This window comes from Monodon monoceros, unplaced genomic scaffold, assembly GCF_005190385.1.
Source record: "Monodon monoceros isolate NGI ecotype Baffin Bay Population unplaced genomic scaffold, NGI_Narwhal_1 Super_Scaffold_15, whole genome shotgun sequence".
NCBI lineage: Eukaryota > Metazoa > Chordata > Mammalia > Artiodactyla > Monodontidae > Monodon > Monodon monoceros.
Genome location: NW_021703771.1, coordinates 62,129,692 through 62,155,731, shown reverse-complemented (window position 1 = coordinate 62,155,731; position 26,040 = coordinate 62,129,692). Strand labels below are relative to the sequence as shown.

The 26,040-nt window shown below is 39.3% G+C and overlaps 1 protein-coding gene across 5 annotated transcripts in view; it reads left to right on the top strand.

Annotated features, from left to right (window-relative positions):
* MAP3K5 (mitogen-activated protein kinase kinase kinase 5) overlaps positions 1 to 26,040 on the top strand; it is a 207,597-nt gene that overhangs the window by 129,309 nt on the left and 52,248 nt on the right. For all 5 annotated transcript variants that reach the window (XM_029223390.1, XM_029223393.1, XM_029223392.1 and 2 more), the window contains 4 exons: positions 2,199 to 2,306; positions 8,040 to 8,089; positions 10,653 to 10,748; positions 14,385 to 14,466. In XM_029223390.1, the coding sequence (XP_029079223.1) occupies positions 2,199 to 2,306; positions 8,040 to 8,089; positions 10,653 to 10,748; positions 14,385 to 14,466 (336 nt within the window). The remainder of the gene's footprint in view (positions 1 to 2,198; positions 2,307 to 8,039; positions 8,090 to 10,652; positions 10,749 to 14,384; positions 14,467 to 26,040) is intronic.

Here is a 26,040-nt window from a genome sequence, read left to right as displayed (position 1 = left end):
TCAGAGTTTACAGGCCTTGCTGTCTTCCTTCACACTTCAATAAGTGAAGTTTAATTAGCCGTTAATTGTAATGTTAACCGATATAAAAGACTAGAAACTAAAAGCAAGAATGTATATACTCTCTACTAAGTTGTATCTAGCTGGTTTTGTCAAATTGCCTCCTTTTTTCTTGTCTTTTCTCAGGCTTTCTGTGACATCCACAGTACGTGCTACAAATTCTTCACATTTTGTCGTTTCAAGGCCAGTTCAAAGGGCTCAGCGAGCATTAGAGAATAATAATTTCAACCAGTTTCTTATTCCTTATCTCAAGATAAGAAACACATAGTTCATATTTTATCCATTAGAAATATTTGAGACAATACCACCATCATTTAAGAAGACAGGAGATAACCTGTGCTGTGCTTTTCTAATGTTAGATAGCAGGCCACGTCATTAGGGAACAAGGTATGTTCTCATTGTCAGTGGAGTGACTTGGGTACGATTTTGGGAAACCCACCTTTTATTCCCTATTACTCGCTTTAATTTCACAAACACTGGGATACTCAGATTTGAGAGCACCATTTCTGCCAAATTCAGATTGAATATTAATGATTTTCATTATTATTAATTGGTGCCACTTAGCTGTCTGTTGATGGGAATTTGGACCTTGATTCACACAATATGTTTCTGAATCAGACTATGTTCCCCAGTGGGCTCTTACTGTGTGTTTATTTTGATACATGTCATCTTATTTTCATAGCTAGAGCCTGACCAAGAATTCTTTATGCCCTTAAAGTTTTTTATGCTCAAGTAAAGAAAATTTTGTCTTTCTAATCCCCTTTCTCTAGTTCTCTGTACCTGAACTTAAAGAAAAAGTATTCCAGTTTCTCTGAGTGTTAAGTATTTTCTTTTCTTTCCAAGTATTTCTACTTAAGACTGCACAGAAATTTTGAGCTAGATAGGTGCCTTTAAGTGTTTGTACAAATAGGTAATATCTGTAGCACCTTTGAAATCAGGGCACGTGTGGCATTTTAATGTTATTTGCTCCTAATATGAGATATTAGCAATAATATAATACATCATCCAGTCCTTTGATGGAGATTCTCATCTCACTTGTCATATATCTCTCATATATCTCCAAAACAGGAGCAAAGTTAAAGTCTCTTTCTCTCACAAAGTTAAATAAATCATTATTAAAGATACCGGTCTTATCTTTTTTCTTTTCTTTTTTTTTCGGTACGCGGGCCTCTCACTGTTGTGGCCTCGCCCGTTGCGGAGCACAGGCTCCGGACGCGCAGGCTTAGTGGCCATGGCTCACGGGCCCAGCCGCTCCGCGGCATGTGGGATCTTCCCGGACCGGGGCACGAACCCATGTCCCCTGCATCGGCAGGCGGACTCTCAACCACTGCACCACCAGGGAAGCCCACAGGTCTTATCTTGAAGGCAGTGCAAAAACATTGTATTATTTCATGCAACTACGTTCATTTCTTTGGTTTATATATAAAACTCTTTCAATAATAATCAAAATCATTTCTCAATCCCTTTATAAGGGTATGAAAACCATACTACTACATCTTTGTGATAAGGTGTGGCCGCAGAAAATCAAAAATAAGTATGTGACACTCTATATATGGAATCTTTTCTGTGCACAGAATTATTTGTTTTACCACATTTCTGCCTTTCTTTGACACATTTATATTTATAGAAATAGATTATGGGAAAAGAATATGAAAAAGAATAGATATGTATCTATGTGTAACTGAATCAGTTTGCTATACACCTGAAACATTGTAAATTAACTATAAAAAAATAAAAATTTTTTAAAAACTGAAATAAAAGATTCTGTATTGATTATAAGATAAAACAAAAGTTTTTGAATATGTATATACGTGTGTATATATATATATATATATATATATATATATATATAAAATTAGTAGATTCCCTGGGGATAGCAAACCAACATATGGATTTCAAACATTTATTTCTAATTTCTTTAGCAATGAAAGGTGATGCATTATTGGAATTTATAATAATTGTTTAATACCATAAAATGCTCAAAGGACTCATAGGGGTAGCAACAATCAGAAGTTAAAATGGTTTTACTCCAGCGTTGGACTCAGCTTCATCCGTTAATCGCCTGTGTCAGTGCAGTGTTGTTATAACAGCTCTAAATGGCTTAAATCTTAAGTCACTAATATTAGCCTTATATTTTCAAGGTATTAATATTAGAACCAACCAAAATCTATCAACCTTCGTATTTGTCTATCAACAATGAAGTGGAGGAAAAGACAATATCTATCTGGCACGTACTTCCTGATGACAAGGTAAATTGTGCAATTATTAAGACAAGAGTATTCGTAGCGAAGGACTTTAGACCCTTTGGGCATTTATATATTCCAGCATATATATACATTAGTTAAGAAGAAATAGATTCCTGTGTGTTTATCTTGGCATAAATACATTCTGTAGTATAAAAACTGTTAGATTTTGGTTATGGATTTCACTCACTTAATAAAATATAATTCAACTGTTTGGATTTTTATTATAGATGGCATAGTCCTCCAAAGGGCACCCAAAATGGGATTGTTTCTGTTTTGCAAATTCATGCTATAAATTAAATTATGTGCCAAAGACCTGATACTTAAAATATATGATTTAAAGGATGCATATCTTAATTCTAGGAAGCCTGTCAGAATGACGCTATTTCTAGTCTTACGGTGTTATGATTAGAGTTATAATTGCATCTCGCCGGTTGGTTATCGGAGTAGCTGCTACATTTCAGATTAGCCACTGACTTATGTGCTGGGTATAACATGAGGTGGGCTGCGCTGACACTGGTTTTCAAAAGAGTCTTAAATGCTCTCATTTCCACTCATAACCATCATTTGGATAATCCTTACATTTCTATATTTCATCAGTTTTAATGCATGTACAAATCATCCTACTATTTTTTAAAAATAGAAACTTTTCAAGAGCTGATTCCAGTCCATAGGATAAACCACAGAAATGAGGAGTCTTGTGGCAAAGTAGTTTTGTGGGGTTTTTTGTAATTACTTTGTAAAATACCCTTCTCATTTTCCTTAAACATCATCCGTGCACTCAGCAAATCTTTATGGAGCACTTAGCCTGTGACAGGCACTACCAGGCTCTGTGTTAAGCACGAGGGAAACAGTGTATACAAAATAGGCCAGATTCCTGCCCAGGAGTTTACCTTCTACTCAGGGAACCAGAAGATAAACAAATAAATAAAAGATATAGGCACATTAAATGGTGAAAAGCGGGAAATAAAGCAGAAAAGGCAATTAGGAAGTCTATTTGAGGGTCTGGGGTTGCAGTTTTTTTAAATGTCAGTGTCAGTTTTTTGAAATGTCTTTGAGTCAACAGACCTGGGCTCAAATCCCTTGGGCAACATGGCATCTCCAAGCTGCGGTGTTCTCGTCTGTGGAATGGAATAATAATAATAATATCCACCTCAAAAGTTGTGAAATTAATCAAAATAATGTAGGTAGAGTATATTGCACAGAGCCTGACATATAATGAATACCCAGTGTATTTTAACAACAGTAATAAAATTGCGGCAGTACGCAAACCCTAACATTGAAAGCCCAGAATTTAACCCTGCTCTTCTCCTTAGATGACATGGCAGCAATCATTTGGGAGGTTGTTCGTGTTGTATTAGGGAACTGTGATATTGCAGTTTATAGTAAGAAATATATATTTGATCTTAGGCCCTGTTTCTGCCACAGAGTTCCTAAAATCCTTGAATTTCTTAGGTGCTGAGAGCCACAGAGGTGTCTTTTGTTATGTTAATGAGGTGATGTTTGGAAAACACCTAAGGATGGGGTCTGGTTGCCAGGGGAACCAACCAGGTGATTAGAGGATTGGAACTTTCATCCCCACACCCCTGACCTCCAGGGAGGGGACAGCGGCTCTGGTAAATTAATTGAACTGAAGGAGGGGGTCCTTGGAACCTCCAGTCTCTACTCCACTTGGAGTCGTGCCATCATGACGAAATTGATAATGACTAATATATTTATATGCATCTCATTAACCTTGTTTTAAAGTACACAGTGTCTTATTTACATTATTTTAAATTATATGCATACATGTTCTCATAAGCAGAAGTAGAGTAGCCATCCACTTGAAACTACAAAACCAAGAGAGGTTAGAGACATGAACGTTATTATCTGGGAGAGATTTTCAGAAGCTTGATTGGGAAGAGCAAGGTTATCCAAGGACACTTGGAAACCGAATGGGGCTAAAGGAATTAGCGATTAGCCAGACCCTGAGAGTGAGAGGAGAGCCAGAAGTTATTTGGAAGACAGAAAAAGAAGAGAAAGTAAGCCAGAAATTTTTGGAAAAAGAGTACTATTTCCAGTTGTCATTATTTTCTTTTTCTGGAGGTTCTATGTTCAATACAGTTAGCCTTGTTTTGATTCTCTTATGTTTTGTGACAATTGTAGAGACAATTTTTATATTATGCTAAGAAGTATATTAGGATATAAATTAGTACATTAAGAAGATTTATAGATTTAGTCTGTGAATTGTCCTGCTTCCATTTTTACCATCTTTTGATCAAGAAATATTACATTTGCATTGTCCCCACTGCCTATTACCTTTAGTGCTAAAAATAGTCCCTGTTCAAAAATGTAAGCTTTCTTAAATCAATCTGTTTCCATTTTAAATTTTTGTCAGTTTCTTTGCAAACCCTAGTTCTATCCATAATGTGTTCATTACCACTACCATTTTCTCTGTTTTTTAAAATAGAAGTGATATAACTGGAATGAGGACAAGCAATGAAGATAACTTTGTTATTATTTTATTAGTTTAAAGCAACTATAATGGCTATAATTAAATAACAGATAAGCAACAGGTTTTATAGGTCTTACTGTTAAACAGGAAGTGGAGTTTTTGGTCATGGAATGTTTAATTTTTTTCCTCTGAAAGTGTAACAACAGAGTGTTGCTTTTCACTTATCATATTTATTTCTCTACTCCCTCTCTCAGTATTTTCATTCTAAAATGTGGGATGAACAGTTATACGAGCTAGTATATACTTTATATTGCAATTTTCAAAACTTTAAGGTCATTATACCAAGTCCCAAGAGTTCAGGGAGTCTTTGAGAGTTACTCTATGGTCAGGGGCAGATTAATTGAAATCCCAGTCCTTTAACAGCTCTCCCTGGTTGCTGCTTAAAGTAAGTTGGTGCTTGAAGAAAGTCTTCATGAATACATGAAAGAAAAACCTGGAATGAGGAAGAGAGAAGTTATTTGCAAGATATTTTAAATCGTTGTTATTTAGAATTCCCCTCCTCTGAGGTTTGAAGCTAAGCACTCCTGGCGTATCTGGTGGCTTGTCAGGCCAAGGTAGCAGGGTCCCAATGGAGGACTTAGTGTTGACTCCCCTCCCTCACTCCAGCTCCAACCAGTGGCCACTCAGAGAAGACCCAGGAAATTTCTTAGGGGAATATATTAATCCCAGATTCTAGATTTTGATGATATGATGCTCTCATCCATCAAGGAAGTTTTTAACTACAAAATTCCCAACTAAAAGTGGCTTAAGTAATAAGGAAACATTGTCCCATATTACAAGAACTTCTGAGGTGGATCATTCTGGGGGTAATTTCAGTGGCTTAACAGTGTCAGAATTCTGGTTGGCTTCTCTATGTGCTCTTGTTTTTTCTCTTGTGGTCTTAAGTAGCAACTCCAAGCATCACTTCATGTGGACAGCATCCAAAGAAGGTTAGGGCCTTTCCCCTGGACCAAAAGTTACATCACACGTCCATGCCTAAGGCAATCACCAGCAAGGGAAATGGGCTTACCATGGCCGATTTAGGGAATCAATTTCACTGTCCCTAAACCTTGCCACCTGAACCTGAACAAAATTCATTTTTTCTTAGCAAAGAAGGACGGGAATGGCTGTCGCCTGGGGAGCCAGCAGTGTCTGCCACAGGAATTCCTGCCATCTTAGCTCAGTATTAATTCCTTGTCTTCATTCTTGCCCTAGCTGGGGCATAGGATCTGAGGCTAACCAGTTTCAAGAAATTGGTGCTTGTGCTGGCTGGATTAGGTTGAGTGTTGGTTTGGGGCTTGTTGGGGTTAATTATCACTCCAGTTCTGCCTCTGCTCCGCCCTTTTCCCCTGATTCCCACACGGACCCAGAAGACTTTTACCTTACCTGTTGGCTTTTATAGCTCACCAGCGCCTCTCTGTGGTGAGAGGCAAGGGAGGTGGGGAGAGAGGACTCCTCCTCCCAGATCACTCCATCTCAGGCCCTGGGCTTTGCACCACTGAAATGGAACATTTCCTGGCAGCACTCACAACCTTCCAGGAATCTAAAATTCTGAAAATGCTCTACTTCTTTCCTACAAAACCAGCCCAGTCAATCTGGGAAATCTCTCCTCGGCTGTTCCCAGAACAGGGCTGATGGAGGATAGATTTTACCAGGGCTGTCTTGCAGGTGTTTGTCAGTTGCTGTGTTCCGTCGCAGGTTTATACACTGCCCTGCCCGCTCCGCACTCACCGCCACCTCCTGATCCTGGGGATGGCCTTAGAAAGCAGCTCAGTTGCAGGCTCTGCGGATAAGGTGGCATTGTGTGCAAGGAGTGTGCAGGTAACAGCTGCAGCTCTTGGGTCACATATTTTTAGAAGGTCACCTGAGGCCGACAGGATTTAGAAGCGACTTTCCAAATTACCAGCTGAAGCTGCAGGCTGCTATCTTAATTTAAGTCCCTCTGTACTCCTGTTAAGAAAGCCGCATTCCATGAGTACCTTTCTGTGGTCTCTGCCCTCTCTGGGCCTCGTGCACAGCAGCATTTGCTCTGTGTTAATTCAGGTCACATCCCCATGACCTGACTGATGTGCATTGAAAGTAGTTTTTTAGTAAATCTACTTCGGATTTGAAAGGATCTATTTTTAAGTTGCATGGTCCTAGCAAAGAACTAGGCGCTATGGATATAAGTTATGGCTTTTTGAGTTGCTTTGGCCAAAAGGAGAGTTCTGGGCCATCTCAGAGCCATGGGCTTCATTACCCATTTCACTAGCCCAGCCAAGACCTCAGCCTCTGGCAGTATTTTAAGTGGGTGGATAAGAGCTTGTTTCCCTGGTTGTTTTACATTTACAGAATTGAACTGCAATCAAAATTGACTACAATACAGTATTTGAACTGCAATCAGAATTGACTACAAAATAATACAATACAGAATTAACTACCATACATGTATCAACTCCTTTATTTCCATAAAAATATTTGTTATTAATTCTATTCAATATATTGTCACAAATATTTTTATAGGGAATGCCATCTAGCTTGTCATTTATTTAATTTAGAGACATATGAATTTAATACTAGTTTTAACTCAGATTTAGTAATAAACTCAAAAAATAAATTCCCACATTTTTTTTTCATCTTGGTCCTGTAAATCATCCATGTTTATCATATGATAATTAAATGTCTTATGTTTAAACTTTATTAGCATATTGACTTTTGCATAAATTAGGTAACAACACATTGTAGCAACGATGGACACCGTATACATGTGTCTACACACATACGTACTTGCTGAACTATTTTCTAAAGAAATAGAACCACCATTTTAGTTAGAAAATGTAACTAAAGATAATTCAGAAGTAATTATCTTTAAACCTTGAAGAGATTTTATTCAAATTAATGTTTTTCTTTCTCAGAAAAGAAATATCGCTCAACTATAATTGAATGACCTTGATCACTGGGTTTTTTACTTGAAAATTTCAGGCTATACAGTTATTATGTTAATCTGCTAAAAATCAAGCTTTAGAATTTAATAAGACTAATTCTCCTAGGTTCTCTTGGAAGCTGTTTTACTGAAGTACAGAAATTATTAAGTAGAGTAAATATCACCCTTGTGGCTTGAGAGTGAACTGCAGTTTCCATCCAGACAGTTCGTCCGTGGAGAATTATGCACTAGGAAAAATGACTCTGTGTATATTTTTAAAAAGTAATAAAACAAAATTACTGTTATGTTATTTTCATTTGGATGACTCAACCTTTGTTGTTGTTGTTCTTCCCCTGTGTTCTAGAAAGGTATACATGAGTGGAATTTTAGTGCTTCTTCTGTCAGGGGAGTGAGGTAAGTTTCCTTGGTGCATTTTGTTTACTTAGAAGACGTTTTTCTAGAGTGTGAATGTCTTGGATAGGACTTGTAGTCATGATTTAAAAAGGCAAAGAACTTCAAGAATCCTTCTGTTGATGAAAATGCTCAGCCTTCTTCAGACTCTTTATCTCCATTACAAAAAATTTGCAACAAAACCTTCACTGTTTGAACTGACTCTGCACTTGCACTTGTCACCTACTTAAAATGTGGTGACAGTGAGATAAATGTGAACTGTGGACCAGAGTCAAGATGAGGATAAAAGTGAGCTGTGTGGGGTCCTCTCTAGCTGGGTTTATGTTAGAGGATGGTTTTTCTGGTCTTTTGGTATCCCAGGAACTAATCTCTCCTTAGATGTATTGAAAACATACATATCATCTGCCAGATTGTGTCCTGTAGCTAATATTAATATGGTGAGATTATGGGAATTCATTTTTCTACGACTTTTCCTGAGGTCACCGTTAAGGAAGTGTTCTTGAGGTTACAGTGGCTCCCTTCAGTTCTGACATTGCCATCATAATGCCAATTCCTGGGGTTTAGAAATGAGATTTATTTCAGAATCAAGAGCCACTGGTTAAATGTTTACATACTTGTTCTACAGAAGTTTATGAGACACCAACTCTTGCAAATTTCAAACCAAATTAGTTGTGTTTACTACTGTGTGCCCCATATAAACAGAAATGAGAAAAATCAGATTTCTGCATGCCAGTTATACAATACTCTGTTGCTTTTGGCATAATAGTAATTGGTTTTGTTGGAGCATATGAACTGGCAGAGTCGTCTGGGTCACTGATAATTGGAGTTTGCCTGGTAAAAACACCTGTTACCTCATGAATGATGTGAACAGAAACAGGCCAGACTGACTCAATATATATCTTTCCAATCCATGCCTTCTCAAATAAAGCATTACTCTCTTAATATTTAATTTTTAAGACCAGTCATTAGCAAGACACTCATTACTTATTACTGCCTTTTTAAGCCATCCATCTAGGAAAGTATGGTAAACAAAAATTTCACTTTATCAGCATGGAATGATTATATGCAGCTACTGTTGGTTTATATGTTGAGAAACTTGAGTTCCAGTGTGTGACTTCAAAGAGAGCTAACTTTTCTTGACTTCCTCCTCTATAAATAGAAGACAAACTATAGAAGAAAATCCAGCTGTCAGCAGTTTGTCTTGCATCGGCCTAGGACTTGTTCAGCTCGTTCAATGGGCATTTACTGAGCACCAGCTATCTGTCAAATGTTGAGTCCTGTTCTGCTAAGGATACACAAAGGACTAAGACATGAACTCTGCTCTTGAAGCACTCACAGCCCAGCAGAGCAGCACACATTTAACAACTAATGATAGTACAGTGTGAGATTAACAGACATATGTTCAAAGACCAGAGGGGCAAGAGGAAGTCTTTCTGTTTCAGGTAGAAGTAGTGAAGGGAGAGAGGGTAAGGTCTAAGGTGGGCCTTAAATGGTAAATAGAATGTCTTTCAAAAGTCAAAAATGATGTGCATTCCAAATGGAAGGAACAGCAGATGCAGAGGCATAAAATAGGGATTGGAGAACTATAGCCCACAGGCCAAATACAGCCCGCTGCCTGTTTTTGTAAATAAAGTTTTATTGGAACTCAGCTGTGTTCATTCATTTATGTATTGCCTAAGGCTGCTCCAACAGCAAAACTGAGTAGTGTGGCCTACAAAGCTTGATATATTTACTCTCTGACCTGTTACAGAAAATAGTTGCCAACCCTTGGCATAAAAGAGCATGGCCTGGGGGCTTCCCTGGTGGCGCAGTGGTTGAGAGTCCGCCTGCCGATGCAGGGGACACGGGTTCATGCCCCGGTCCGGGAAGATCCCACATACCTTGGAGCGGCTGGGCCCGTGAGCCATGGCCGCTGAGCCTGCGCGTCCGGAGCCTGTGCTCCGCAACAGGAGAGGCCACAACAGTGAGAGGCCCGCGTACCGCAAAAAAAAAAAAAAAAAAAAAAAAAAAAAATAGCGTGGCCTGACTGGTAAACTCAAAATTGTTTCAATTTCTGTAAAGTAAAGGACTTGCTGAGTCCAAACCAAGTGCTGTTTCATATTTCTTCACTCCTTTATAATCTCTACAATAATGAGGTGCTTTACCTGCCTCCACACATTGCCTTCCTAGCTTCGGAAGCATTTTATTGTTCGACACATCTTACGGAACCAGAATCACCAAGGTCACTAAGCCAGTTGATATTTACGCTTTTCTTTCAAGCACACAGTTCAGTGCTACAGCAGGCAAGACCCCTTCCCCATGCTAAGTTGTAGGACACATGGCTTGTGTGCCTACAACACCCCAGAGCAACATTATCTGCAGATACAAGCAGGAGGATAATGCTCAGAGTATTAAATAATTTTAGTGTTGTGGTACAGGGAATGTCACTTTTTAAAGTGCTATTTATAACATTTTGGTATAAACAACACTGATATCATAATTGGGACTGAATATAAAAAGTATTTATTTTTCATTACAGTACATGGAAGTATTGAGATTACTGTGAATAATTCTTTGTTTGTTTCAGTATTTCTAAATTTGAAGAACGATGCTGTTTTCTTTATGTGCTTCACAATTCTGATGATTTCCAAATCTATTTCTGTACAGAACTTCATTGTAAAAAGTACGTATTAGTCACTGTTTATGTGTGAAAAAGACTGTTCTTACCTGATCATTATTTTTAATTAATGAATGAACATGTAGCTCCTGTAAAGAATTCATGGCCATGTGCTTATATAAATATTTCATTTGCACTGATATCTTATAATTATGTGGCATGTTTAACTGAGAATTTGGGGAACTTTCTTTAATAAATGAACCTTTTTCTTAGTTGTAATTTATTTTTCCTTAGACAAAACATTAACCAAATTTACCAGTTAGTTGCCAAGTATTATGACTCATTTTTAAAGTGCTCATGTATTTTGTGATTACCAAAATTTTCATTCTTGAATTCTTTCGAATAATCTCACCATCGTCCGCAACAGTGGCTCCTAACTCTGGTTCATATTAGAATCAACTGGTGGGCTCTAGAAAGTGCCTGAGCCCGACCCTCGACGAATTATATTGGATTTTTAGGTGGAGGAACAACTTGAGCTAAGAGCCAGTGATGTAATCTACACCCATAAAAGATAATCCAAAAATCCATGGACTGCATTGTATATTTGGGTTAACCTCCCTGGGTATATTTGTCTTGGGCTAATAACTAAGTACTTCCTGGTCCCTTAGAACACAGTGACTAATTGTGGGGACCTATAGAAGTGCGTGACAATTTAGACACCAACGTGCAGGTAAAAGCCAGCTTGGACTTAAGATTTTGCTGAGGTGGTTCTTTCAAATAATCACTGTTTGACCCCATTATAAATGATTGATATGCTAGCTACAATATACAGTCAATCATTTTTATCTTGGTAACAAAAATATGTATGTTTAATTTAAGATTCTTAGCTAAAGTTTTATCTTTATTATTGTAAAATGTGTAGTAAAATGACTTGGAAATAAGAGAGAATTCCTAGCACATGTATGGTCGACTTTTCTACTTACACTTGAATTCTCAAGGCTCTTCATTTGTTTCAGTGATAATTATAGCTAAGATTTATGGAGTACTGACCTCAGACCTCATATCTATTTTAATCTTCAAATAAAATTTATTAGGTAGGTAATATTAATATTTTTGTTGAAAAGAGTAAAAAAAAAAAAAAGTAGAGTCTTGGAGAGTTTAACTAGCCTATAATCATATATAGCCAAAAAGCATAAAACCCGGGATTTGAACCGGGCACATGTTACTCCAGAATCCAAGCATCTAAAAATTACACTGTACTCCCACCCCACTAGAAGTGTTATATTCTATTTAGAAAAGTTGGTGTTGAAAATTTTTGTGTGAGTAGCTGATGGAAATCTTTACCCCAAATCTTAAAGTCTATCTTTAAACCTAGAATTTGTTTAGGTCTTTCATGTTCTTCCTTTTGGTTGAACTTGCTTTCGTCTGTAACTCATCAGGATATGTAATCTTCATCGGAGCATACCATCATTCTGATCAGGTTTGGGATTTTCTTTTCTTGTCTTTAACCTCCAAAGAATGTATATATAGAGAAAGGAAGAGTGAGGAACTAGGCATCACACGCAGACTCCATAGAGAGGCTTCCAACTCCATAATGGACTTTGTCTATTTTGTTCATTGTCATATTCCCAAAGGCCAGAACAGTTTTTTATCCTAGTGGAAACTTGATGAGTATTTGTTGGATGGATGGATGGATGGATGAATGATAAGAGGTACTGTATAAGAAAAGGTTTTTTCCTTCCTGTGTAGGAAAAAAAACCAGTTCTTCCCTACTGTGTTTCTTTCCTTCATGTCTCCTTTATTCCTCACACAAAACACTTTATTTCTGACATTTCTGGTCCCCAGATGTGTGGAGGTTTTACCCCACAACAAGCAATTCTCTGTGACACCTACAATTGAACTCAGTCTACCTGGAGATAGAGTGAGATCCCACAGGTTAAAGGCTCATTCCCATAAGACCATCTCTTCCCCTGACTTCAGATACCAGTCACAAGCCCAGATTATCACCTGTGCTTTAGATATACCAGCTATAGATCAGAGGTTCCAGCGACCCCCTTCTTGGGTTCGATTAATTTGCTAGAGAGGCTCACAGAACTCAGGGAAACACTTACTTACATTTACCAGTTTATTAAAGGACATGGGACAGATGAACAGCCAGATGAAGCGATGTCTATGGTGAGGTCTGGGAGGGTCCCCAGTGCAGCAGCTTCTGTCCCTGTGGAGTTGGGGGGCATCACCCTCCCTATATGGGTATGTCCACCAACCCAGAAGCTCTCTGAACCCCCTACTATTGGGATTTTATGGAGGCTTCCTCATGTAAGCATGAACAATTATTAACTCCATTTCCAGCCCCTCTCCCCTCTCTGGAGGAAGGTGGGGGAGTGAAGCTGAAAATTCCAAGCTTCTAATCGTGGCTTGGTCTTGACCAGCCCCATCCAGGAGTCCACCCAGAGTTGCTTCATTAGAACAAAAGATGCTCCTGGTTCTGTATCACTTAGGAATTTACAAAGGTTTTAGGAGCCCTATTTTAGAGATGGGGTCTTAGACAAATATTAGAACACAAGAGATGCTCGTAGTGTTCTTGTCACTTACAAGGGTTTTAGGAGTTCTGTGCCAGAACCTGGGGGCAGAGACCAATATTTATTTTCTATTATCTCATAGGTACAGAGATAGCATAAAGGTTCTGAGTTGTGATAGGGAAACTTTTCTTGTCACACAGTAACCTGCTCTTCCCTTGGGCTGGCAGTGCACAGCATCACCTGCCTGTGAGATCATCAGCCCCTGTTCACGGTGCCTCCCTTGCTCCACCTCTGGGCTAGAAACCATTAGCATCCCTTCTGAATGGATAGACACAGCTCGCGTTGCAGAGGGAAGATCTGTTTCTTCCCATAATTTTGGGGGGGGGGAGCTCTGAAATGACCTCTAGGAAGAAAAAAAAAAAGGAACTTTACAAGAATAGTTCCTGAAGAAAATGTTTGCCACCAACAGAAAGGTGGCTTCTGTCACAAACATACAAGCTAGCCGTTCCTGATTCCATCAGTATTTTGCAGACTGTATATATGGGACCCCACATGTATGACACTGAGGTGCTCAGGCAGAAGATTCAGTAACTGAGATCAAATGTAGTGGCCAACACTGTGTCGCAGAGTCAGCTCAGAATTTAGAGACACTATTCCAGAATCTGGGTATTTTTGTTGTGTCCCATTAAAAATAGTAATATTAACAGCAGCAAAACAATAATAGCTCATATTTAATGAGTGCCCTGTGCTGAGCACTTTACAAGTATTACCTCAAGTCACCTTCACAACAACCTGTAAGATAGGTACTCATATTCCCCATTTATAATTAAAGAGCGAGGCTCAGAGAGGTTTCTCCACCTCCGCCCCAAATCATGCAAATACTAGCAACCTTGGTATGATATTCAAGTCCACATTCTTAACATTTCTGTGACCTTGTCTAGCCTTACTGTTCTAATTCTATAACATATCATGTTACTATTACTTGAGGCATTAGGTCAGAAATTTCCGGCAAATCCTACCAAAAATATGAAAACTCCTATTTTTCGCACTGATGCTGATATTTTGTTTATTGCCTGACTCTTCTAGGTCCCATTTGTTTTGCTCTGAAGTCACTTTGAAATGTGCTTGCTTATATGTAATATCTTATGTATTACGAGTGACCACATACCAATTTTCATTGCAGGTTTTTTGAAATGGTGAACACCATTACCGAAGAGAAGGGGAGAAATACAGAGGAAGGAGATTGTGAAGGTGACTCCCTGGAGGTAACGACTTTGGTTTCTGAGTTCATTTTACTAAATTTCTCTGTGGCTAATTTTTTAGAATGAACTATTTAAAGCTTTACTGAGGGAAAGGGGTGTGTGTGTGTGTGTGTGTGTGTGTGTGTGTGTGTGCGTGCGCGCGCGCTTGCGCGCACTTCGTGAGTAGTGACAAAGGGTAGAGAGCTCAGCCAGAGTCTGTAAGCTTTCCCTTAATGTTTAAAAGCAGCTTCTAGAATTCCTTTGGTTAAAAAGGGCTAAAAAGCAAACATTGGAGAACTCTTAGTCAGGAATACTGAGTTTTTTGTATCTTACTCTGATGTGAGTAACTATGCTTTATCTTTGAGGGTGTTGATAACCCTCAATGCAAGAGTCACAGTGCCCTTACACATTTTTTATTCTCCTCTGAGTTATGTTGCAATTCAGACAAGCAAAATTCAGTGAAAATTCTGAGTGATAGAACCGTTTGCGGTCCTCATTCTTATGCTTATGCAGAGAACCTGAAACAATGGAAGATTAACAGAATAAAGAGAGGAGGTGAGGGCTTCCCTGGTGGTGCAGTGGTTGAGAGTCCGCCTGCCGATGCAGGGGACGCGGGTTCGTGCCCCGGTCCGGGAAGATCCCACATGCCACGGAGCGGCTGGGCCCGTGAGCCATGGCCGCTGAGCCTGCGCGTCTGGAGCCTGTGCTCCGCGGCGGGAGAGGCCACAGTGGTGAGAGGCCCACGTACCCCCCCCCCAAAAAAAAAAAGAGAGGAGGTGATAACAATCACCCAAGTGCTGTTGCTCTGACCGTAGTGCTTTTCCTTGTGCCTCCTAGATAGAGTACACTGCAGACACCAATTTTTCGACTGTGTCCATTTTCTCCATCATGTCTTTCTGCTGTGTATAGCACAGCCTTCCACCACAGTGAGGACAGTGCTGGGGACTTTCAAGAGGGCTGACTCTCGCACTTGAGCATCTTCAGTGTCTGAAGGTTGACACTTCTCCAGGCATGGTAGTGGGCCTCTGTTTTCTCCAAGCCTTTCCCAGTGTATGACTTGGGACCGAATTCTGAATCCAAGCAATATTGAAAATTACATTTCTAATGTTAAACTGAAATTGAAGAAACTAGAACACCAACCTGACTGGTATACCTAGTGTATTAGGTCACTTGGATAATGTCATCTTGTAGGCTAGAAGTTTTAGGTAAGCGTTGAAGTTGTAGGGTAACAATCGAGGGGAATTTAAATATAATAACCAATTGTTAATTCTGCCTGTAGTTAAGTTCTATACTTCTCTAGCAGTTGTGTAGCTTTTGATATTCCTGGCTAAGCCTAAGCCTCTTTCATTTAAGTTATAAAAAGATGATAGACATAATTTGGAAAAAAGAAATCTTCCCCACGCACTAGCTTGCTGTCTGCAGAAGTAATAGACAATACTTCTTATTTGTTATGCTTTATATTTTGCACTGTTACATTTTCTTATTTAAGTGATTGTGGGTAGGAACTAGATCTCTTGATTTCTACATCAGTGCTCTTTTGACTGCACCTCATTATCTCTGTTTTTATTTGGGTTAAATTTAGAATCACTTGATACATAGCAACTGCCAGGGTAAAAGTTAACAAAGAAAATGAAAATGAAACAGTTCCATTAGTAATAAATTAGCAAGTGGATAGATTTGAAAATCCATAAAGTTACTTTACAATATCATAAATTGCTGGGTTTACAAAAGCAATAACAGTGATAGCTATCCTTTATTTCATACCCTTCTTTGAAAAACTAAATCCATCTTACCAAAAATACACATAGCACAGACAGGCTATGGTAGCCATGTTAGACAAGCTTGGTCTTCATAATTGATTGAATCAACAGTTGAGAGACTCTGCTTTAGAAACTCATTTAACCCTATGCATTGCATAACATGGCTTTAATTGCCTTAGAATTTGTGGTGAATCTGGCCAGCTGATTTTCCTAAGACTCAGTCTCCTATAATGTAAAAGGGGTAGGTAGATCACTTTTCAGAGAGCTGTCAAGAAGATCCAGGGTCAAGATCTCCTGATCTGTGTGCAGTGGTACTAAATGGGGTGGATTTTGTAAGACACCCTTCTTGATCAGACAGTTCTCCTGCAAACGCTGAGAACACTCACCAGCCAAAGATGGAGGAAAGTGCTCAGGTTTCTTCCTAGGAATATCCAGAGGGTTTTAGTAGGTCTGCTGACCTTACAAAAATCATCTCATACCATAGTACTCTCCGATTCATCAAAGTGCTCCTAACTCATACTTCTCAAGAAAGCACAGGTATACTATTCCTTTAAAAAAAATTATTTATTTATTTTTATTTGGTTGTGTCAGGTCTTAGTTGCGGCTTGCGGGCTCCTTAGCTGTGGCATATGAACTGTCAGTTACGGCATGCATGTGGGATCTAGTTCCCTGACCAGGGATCGAACCCGGGCCCCCTGCTCTGGGAGCACAGAGACTTAACCACTGCGCCACCAGGGAAGTCCCATTATCCTTTTAATGTTAGAAAAACACTTGTCTACTTCTGTCCTTTGCATTCTATCAGAATAATTTAAAGTCTATGACATAGAATGACTTCTGCAGTATTCCCAGTGGACTGTATAGTCTATACAGTGAATTCAAGAGTACCTGTTTTAAGTATTGAAGTAATATTTTGGCTTAGTTTGCCATTTTGCCACTAGTGACATTGCTGATGTTGTAGTCTTGGGTGTTCTGTTAGCATAACATTAATGAATGGATACGGTGATGTGCTGGGCTGTGAAGATGATGAAATCCATCTTGGCTCTCCCTCTCACGGAATGTCCCTTTGTAGCCAGAACACCTATACAATATGAGTTATTAACTAACCTTAACTTATATTTTTACATAACTTATGATAACTCCATTATACCCTTGATCACATTTCTTAGCTATTTTCAACATTCTCGACTAACATTATTTTTTCAGTATTCTAAATATTTGATTAAAATGAATTCCTTAATTTCATTACCACAAACTGAACTCACACTTCAGCCCATCAATGACATAGCAAAAATAATTCCTCCTCTTCCCATTCTTTATAGTATAAACAAGAAGGATTCCTTTGGAGATTTATATGCAGAATAATTATTTTCTGGTCTTTACCTTCATTTGAGATAGAATTAAAATTGTTTCAATACATGTGCCAATTATTCCTGAAGCCTTTGGGTACCTTGGCCCAAAACAAAATTAAAATGTTGGAAAGATCAGATGCTTTTAAAAAGTTTTTAACTTCACTTGGGGTGGCATCAGCATTTGGCAAACATTAACTATTAATGTGGTTCCATAAACCACAAATTTGAAGCTAATCCTTAGACTTCCTGGTGTTTGAAAAACTTCTTATTCTAAGCCCAAGTTAAGATTTACTTTTCTTTTTGATTTAAAAAACTAAGGTTTCTTTGAAGCATTATAGTTGTGGGAGGGATTCAGCCTCCTTCGGGTCATGGTCAGACCCCTCCTCCAACTGATCATATTGGACTCTGCTCTAGTAAGATCCTTGTGCTGGGGTCAGTGGTCTTGGGTTCTGGCTCGGACTTTGCCAGTAGCCAGTTTTATAACTTTGGACAAAATTCTTACTCCTGCTGGGTTAAGATGATATCATTCCTTACATGAGAGTCGAACAAGAAGATCTTAAATGTCCTTTCCTAGCTCACATTTTTTATAATTTTCAAGGTTAGTATAAACTGTACCAGGTCTTTTAAATATAGCTCAATACCACTTTCAGTGGACTTTTCTGTTTTTAAACAGAAAGAGAAACAACTTCTTTTGATTCAAGGCCATGTTTTTTGATTCAAGGCTGTCTTTTGAAATGGAAGGGTTATGAACCCATATCTTAAATAGTTTAATGTATTAATAAATTTATATTGAATCACTGAACAATGAATTACAGTTAACTGCGAGAGTTCTAACACTTATCAGCTGTGGTCCCTGTTTTTGTTCCCCCAGCCTTTCATAGCTTCACTAAGAACAAGGGCATCTACACTGTTACCCAAGCCAGACACCTCAGAGCAACTTCTGCTCCAGCCTCACCCCCAGCATTTTCTCCAGTCCCTTCACCCCATTCCATCAGTCCCCCATCTCAGGTCCTCAGCATCTCTCATGCGGCCTGATATCTCTCCTGCCATCAATACACTGTCCCTGCCATCACTGGAGAGATCTCTCAGGCAGATTTAATCCGGTGACTCCCCTAATTAAAAAGTTTTGTTTTGTTTTTTTTTTTAATTTTTTAAATTGGAGTACAGTTAATTTACAATGTTGTGTTAGTTTCTGCTGTACAGTAAAGTGAGTCAGTTATACATACACATATAGCCACTCTTTTTTAGATTCTATTCCCATATGGATCATTACAGAGTACTGAATAGAGTTCCCCATGCTATTCAATAGACCCTTATTAGTTATCTATTCTATATATACTAGTGTGTATATGTCAATCCCAATCCCCCAATTTATCCCTCCTCCCCCCACCGCCCCGTTCCCCCCGGTAACCATACGTTTGTTTTCTACATCTGTGACTCTATTTCTGTTTTGTAAATCAGTTCATTTGTACCATTTTTTTAGATTCCACATATAAGCGATATTATATGATATTTGTCTTTCTCTCTCTGACTTACTTCACTCAGTATGATGATCTCTAGGTCCATCCATGTCGCTGCAAATGGTATTAAAAAAATTTAAAAATTAAAATGAAAAAGCTTTGATGCTACTCTTTGTAGAAGATTTCCACACCATAGAACATTCTTACCTCCCTGGCTGTAACTTAGCTTTCCTTCGCACTCTGCGGTCCAGCAATGCCGAACTCCCTTCCATTATTCAGACAGCCTGGCTGTTCCTGCCTCTGGGCTTGACATGCAGGTGTCCAACTCCACATGCTTTTTCTGCTTTGTCCTACTTGGTGACTGCTTCCTAATTTTTTGAGATCCAGCTCAAGGGTCATTTTTACTTTTGAACCATTTTCAACACCCCTTCTCACTTTTCTCTGCTCTTACAACATTTTTGCCCATTCCTCTGCCCTAGCTCTTCTCATTGCCTTGTAATTCAGTAGCCTGCACCAGACTGTTTACATCCCAAGGCTGGACTGTGGCTCTTTTTCCCTTTTCACCACAGTCTTGCATGGTGTCAGGCATCCAAGCAGAAGTTCATTCAGAAGGCTTAGAAGGGTTTGAAGCTGGGGAGTGACAAAACCAGAGCTGTTTAAACCATATCTCAAACTGGGGGGAGGGGGATGTGGATTGCAGGGGGGCAGAGTAAATGCTGGGAAATGAGCTTGAAGATTGTTTAATCAATGTTAAGTCCATAATCAAGCTGAATACCATAATCAAGCCACTCAACCTATTCTCTTCATCTCTCTCTCTCTCTCTCTCTCTCTCTCTCTCTCTCTCTCTCTCTCACCCTCTCTCTTTTAGTTCCTTGAAAAAGCCATAAATTACTGAGGTACTTTGGTGTTCAATACAGAATATGTTGTCTTCCTCCTCATGCCTCTCCCAAACATACATATATTCTCCCTCCCTTTTCCCCTCCTCGTCCTTTTTCTTTAATGCATTTGTAATATTTACCTCACTGTTTTATCAAAATGGGCATATGATTGACACAAGCCTCAGGTAATCATAGCAGCTGGCCCTGTGAACCTGTTTATATGTAGTTTCCAGGGTGCATAGAGAGGAAGTTGCCCCCTTGTGGGATGGGTTAGGGACAAGCAAGATAAAAGGAATGTTTTCCTTTCACTCAAACATCTGCCGGATGATGAAATACCTTACCGTTTCTTCTTCTGTTGATTTGTCTCATAGACAGACATTAACAGTGAATGATGGTTTAGAATTCATTTAAATCGATTCAGAGTCATCCAGTAGCACACTGGTTTGTTTTTCTTTGGCATCCTATTTCTGTTTTTGTACAGATCTCAAGTTGAACATCCACAGTTACTGCACTGCCTGAGAAAAGCTATCACTTCTGGTGTTATATGATAAGCATATCAGTTTGTTACTCATTCATTTACTCTGTTGTGAGAAAAAAAACTTTTTCCTCTACCACCTCAGGTTCAGTAATTGGGAGCCTGCAGATTAACTGACGAAAGACAGATTACAGAAGAAAAGACAAAGTTTATTTCTGTATGAGGGAACACGCGAAGAAGTGATTCCTGAACAACTAGAGTTAAGAGTTTATTTGTCTTAATAAGGAAAGTTCTTAATAGGACTTCAAGGGAAAGCAACATGGTGGGAAACTAATGAGAAACAAGTGGAAGGTACTGAAAGTTTTGAAAAGGTTTGGTTTAGTAATTTCTTATCCAGGTATAAGTGGTCCTAAACCTCCTGGAGAGGGGATTATGGCAGCTGTATTTTCGAGAGACTTTGCTTAAGTCAGCAAAAAAAGTTTAGATAAGACTTTTTCTGCAGCTGCTATATTTATTCAGATGTTTTCAGCTTAAAATAATCTTGTTACCACATTAGTGGGTCCAAGTGGATTCTATCAGTTCACTCAACAAATGTTTATTGGACGCCTGTGGAAGGCACTGTCTAGGTGCTGGGGATCCAGCAGAGAACAAAATACAGAAAATCCCTGTCTTCACTGAGCTTACAGTATAGTGGGAGACTGATAATAAATCAGTGAAATACATGCTCTATTTGATAATGATCAGTATAAAGGAGAAAAATTAAGCAGGGAAGGATTTAGGAAGTTACAGTGAAACGGGGTGTATAATTTTAGACAAGGAAGCCAGGGAAGGCTCCTTGAGAAGGGAAGGTCTGAGTAAAGATCTGAGGGAGGAGAGAGCTATGACATTAGATATTTGTACCTGCAGCGTTTTTCCTATTCTATTAATGCTATTAGTAGCATTAATGTTTTCATGAATTATGAAATGAATTCATGTAGTTATTAATGTTTTCAGCATTTACATATTACTAAGGCGATATAGACTGAAAATTAGCAAAGCTATCATTGGGCTTTTTGAGGTGACTACTCAGCTAAGGTAATTAAGTGCCGGGGGAAGTACATGGCTTTTTAGAAGGTGGCTGTTTTACTGTGGATCCCTGGACGGTGCAAGGACTAAGTGAGTCATCGCTTCGTTGTTTGGCCTTGTCAGGACTGTCTTCCTACGCTCATTCTCCTCCCAGTGCCAGTTTAGGCAGTTGTGGGCAGGCAACAAGAGAGGGCTGATTCTAGAAGCGTCCTCATCACTGCCTCAGAATGCAGTGGCCTCCCTCAGCAACAGCCTGAGTTGCTAGCCCTTTGTCGTAGAAATAGAATGCGAGCTATATAAGCAGTGTAATTTTATTTTTATTTTTTTAAATACTGAATTCGCCTTGTCCCCACCTTCCTTTTTCTACCTACTTGTCATTTGACAGACCCTGCCTTCCCTTGGCTTTTGGCCAATGCTCTGTTCTACTTTTTCTGGCCATCACATAGATAATTCTCTCTTCTTGTAGATCAGGGCAGTTTTCTCAAGCCTGCTTTTTCAATTTATATCTCTATATTGTGAGAATGGGAAAAAGGGGTTAAAAAAGATGGAGAAACCAAGGGGCAACTACCCATTGGAACGGTTTTCAGTTTTATTGAAAGCCCTTCTGATTTTTACCATGACCACATCATTTAACAGGAGTCAACTTCTATACTTAATATTGTTTTTTTAAAAAGGAATAGTCTGTTGATGCTTTACATTCCTTAGGGAAACTAAAACTTGAGCAGTTTCATCAAGGCTTATATATTCTTCTCTATGTTAAGTAAGTATCCCTGTGGCAAAGCTCCTTTCAATCAAAAATAAATGGATAGCAACATTAAATGTTTTGGCACCTGGTTTTTAAAAAGGGTCTCATTAATTTTTTTTATAGCCTGATTGATTAATTAAGCCAATAATCACTGAGCCTCTACTACAAGCCAGATATGGCTAAGACTAGGGACAGAGAAATTAAAATCCTGTTCTCAAAGAGCTCAGAGTACAGACTGGAATGCAGATTTTGGTAACAGAAGAGTGAAAAAGGTGTGAGCGAGTGAGGGCAGAAGGCCTTGGAAGCATATCAGACCAGAATCTAACCCAGCTTTTGAGGGTCAGGTGGACAGTTCAAGAAAGCTTCCTTGTTTTGAAGGCAGAATTACCTAGGTAGAAAACGCATATGTGTAAAGGCACAAAGATCTGTGGAACCTCCCTGGGAATCCTGGGGGGACACTGATGAGATAGAAGGTTAGACACAGAGGCAGAAATAAGGTCCTGAAGGGCATTGATGCCAGGCTAAGGAGTTTGGATTTGATCCAGAAAGCAGAGAGATAAAGCAGAGGCAGTGGTATGAACATGGAAAGCTCACTTTGGAACTTTGAACTTTGGTAAGTTCACTGTCCACTTAATGGAGAATGAATTAGGGAACAGGGCAACAAGAGAGGAGAAGACAGGGAGGCCAATTAAGAGTCTGTAGAATTAGTACAGAAGCAAGGAAGGCCTGAAATGAGGCAAGAGCAGTGAGGATTAACCTGGTGGCATTTGGCAATCAGTTTGATGTGGGGAGTAAGGGAAAGGGAAGAATGGAGTCTAAGATGGCCAAGAGATGTCTACTGTATGCTTGAATAAGTGAATGGGTATTCATTGGATATTGACAATGTGCTGGAACATCTTTACAGTACTGGTGTTTGGAACCAGAGCTAAGAACTAAGATGCAGCTCTCATGCTGTAAAAGGATTTTCCTTCACCATTGGCAGTAGAAGGAACAGAAAACCTGGAACCTGATGAGCTGGTTTAAACCACTGCTCTGACATACTTTCAGTGGAAGATACTTTTGATCATTTGTAAATTGGAGCTAATCATAGACCTTCCCTACTATGACAAAGGCTTATTATGACCATCAAATGAGGTATGTTATTGAAAGCTGTTTTTTTTTCTTTTAATTATAGTGCATTATAATAATGTAAGGTGGTGGTAGTACTAGGTTCAGTGTACAGGTTTCCGTCCCTTTGATAGACACACTGGTGAAGATGAGCTACTTTGGTGATGGTCCCTTTCCTGCCTCCTGCCAGCCTGGGTCCTGGCTGGTAGAGTTCCAGCATGCATGGTACAGCATGGCGGAAGTCCGGGCCGCAGGAGTTGGGTGTAGAGACTTGGACTCCTTCAAGTGGAATTTTTGGACTATGTTTACTGCCTCTTTGCTGGAGTTTTATCTTAGTGTGGGGAAATTGCTAAATGATCCCTGTTTCCTATTCTCTCATCCTGTAAACATATCTAGTTTTCTCCTCTGGTCTAAGACAACCTTCAACCATATATTAGGTAGCTAGGAGTATTCTCTATTGTACATTGGGTACAGTGTTGCCACTGGGCAAGTAGACACCTGTCTTCCAAAGCTTGGCCTCTTTCCTCTGCCAAAGAAGGGTCTACAACAGGGAGACCAGTGCTCACCCCGTCCTAGCATGTGGGCATAGCTTTCCCCAAAAGCATACAGCCTGATTGCCTTCTGTCAAGGCCTGGAAACCTATTGGAAACAAATAAACAAGCTGGTAACAGTATGCCCCCATATTCCTCATCCCCTGTGACAGTGGTCTCTCAAGTTGAGAGTGTATACCTCAGAGAGTTCACCGAGTAATCTGATTACCTACTTTGTAGGTAATTTGTCCTTGTTATCTCTGCTTTCTTTTATGATCTTCTCTTTGCCTTTCATATTTTGTAGTTTCCCTATATCATATCTGAGTGTGAATTTATTTTTATTTCTCCTACTTAGGGCTCAACTTCTGGAGGTTAGGTTTGAGTCTGTCTCAAATCTGTCTGGCCTTTTTAGAGTGTCTTATCCTTTTCTCATGTTTTGGATTTCTTATTTTATATCTTTATGTTAAATGTACTTATTTTAGAGTTTCAATTTCTTTTATTTTGTGAAATTTTAGGGATTGATATTTATCAAATCAGCCAACACTCACTGATGGTGAATTGTTTCATTATATATTTTAAAATTTTGGATTGTGAGCTCAATTTCAGTGGTGCATTATCAGTGAGAATCCTGCATAGCCTGTATTAAGGGAGTCTTCCTTGTAAATGTTTTGCTTTGTTTCTGTTGTCACTCCAGGGATTTCCCAGGCTCAAGACCAATTACGGGTATTAATTATAAGTGTAAATGTGAACTTCAGACAGCATGAGGATTGGCCAATGGTTGGAAGTATTCAGAGGAGACTTGTTTTTGTCAACTCAGAGCTTAGTCTAAGACAGATAAGCTTTCTTTTTGTTTCTCAGTGCAGTGGGCTGACTTTTTTCTAATCTACCATCTCACCATGTTATAGTCCTCAAGGACCCTGGTTTTAGCTCTTCACCTTGCATAGGCACAAGGCTTCATTTCCTGTCCCCAATGACCATTAAGACCAAAGTCTCAGATAAGGAACTGGTGAATTGGAGCCCAAAGACCAAATCCAGCCCACCACTTCCCTTGGTAAGTAAAGTCTTATTGGAATAAAACCATGCCCATTTGAATGGGCTATTTACAGTGGCAGAGTTGAGTCAATGCCACAGAGATCGTTTGGCTCACAAATCTGAAAATATTCAATATCTGGCCATTTACAGAAAGTGTTTGCCAACCTCTGCCCTAGATTAATAAGTCTGAAAGCCCTGCCCTCATCCCCACCACTTGGGCTGCAGGGACATCATTTCTTGTGATTATCCCTTTAGTGTTCCTTTTCCTCTTAATCTCTAGCTCCTTGAAGTCTTTATAAGCCTGGCTAGGCAATAAAAGTATTTTATTTTATCTAGGTATTTTGGACAGGAACATTTTCTTTTTTTTTTTTTTAAGTGATAATGTTTTTTAAATTTTATTTATTTATTTATTTATTGACTGCATTGGGTCTTCATTGCTGCGCACAGGCTTTCTCTAGTTGCGGTGAGTGGGGGCTACTCTTTGTTATGGTGTGGAGCACAGGCTCTAGGTGCACGGGCTTCAGTCGTTGTGGCATACGGGCTCTGTAGTTGTGGCTCGTGGGCTCTAGAGCACAGGCTCAGTAGTTGTGGCGCACAGACTTAGTTGCTCCACGGCATGTGGGATCTTCCCGGACCAGGGATCGAACCCGTGTCCCCTGCATTGGCAGGTGGATTCTTAACCACTGTGCCACCAGGGGAGCCCAACATTTTCACATACCTAGCCTACTGTACTGCCAAAACCAGAAACTTATTCTACTGTCTTTGGATAGTAATATATTCTTCTTTTTTGTATTTTCTTGACTGACCACTTAACTTGATCATTTAAAATTTTTCTTTCTTTTCTAATGCAATTTTTTTTTAACATCTTTATTGGAGTATAATTGCTTTACAATGGTGTGTTAGTTTCTGCTTTATAACAAAGTGAATCAGCTATACGTATACATATATCCCCATATCTCCTCCCTCTTGCGTCTCCCTCCCACCCTCCCTATCCCACCCCTCTACGTGGACACAAAGCGCCAAGCTGATCTCCCTGTGCCATGCAGCTGCTTCCCGCTAGCTGTCTATTTTAGATTTGGTAGTGTATATATGTCCATGCCACTCTCTCACTTTGTCCCAGCTTACCCTTCCCCCTCCCCATGTCCTCAAGTGCATTCCCTATGTCTACGTCTTTATTCCTGTCCTGCCCCTAGGTTC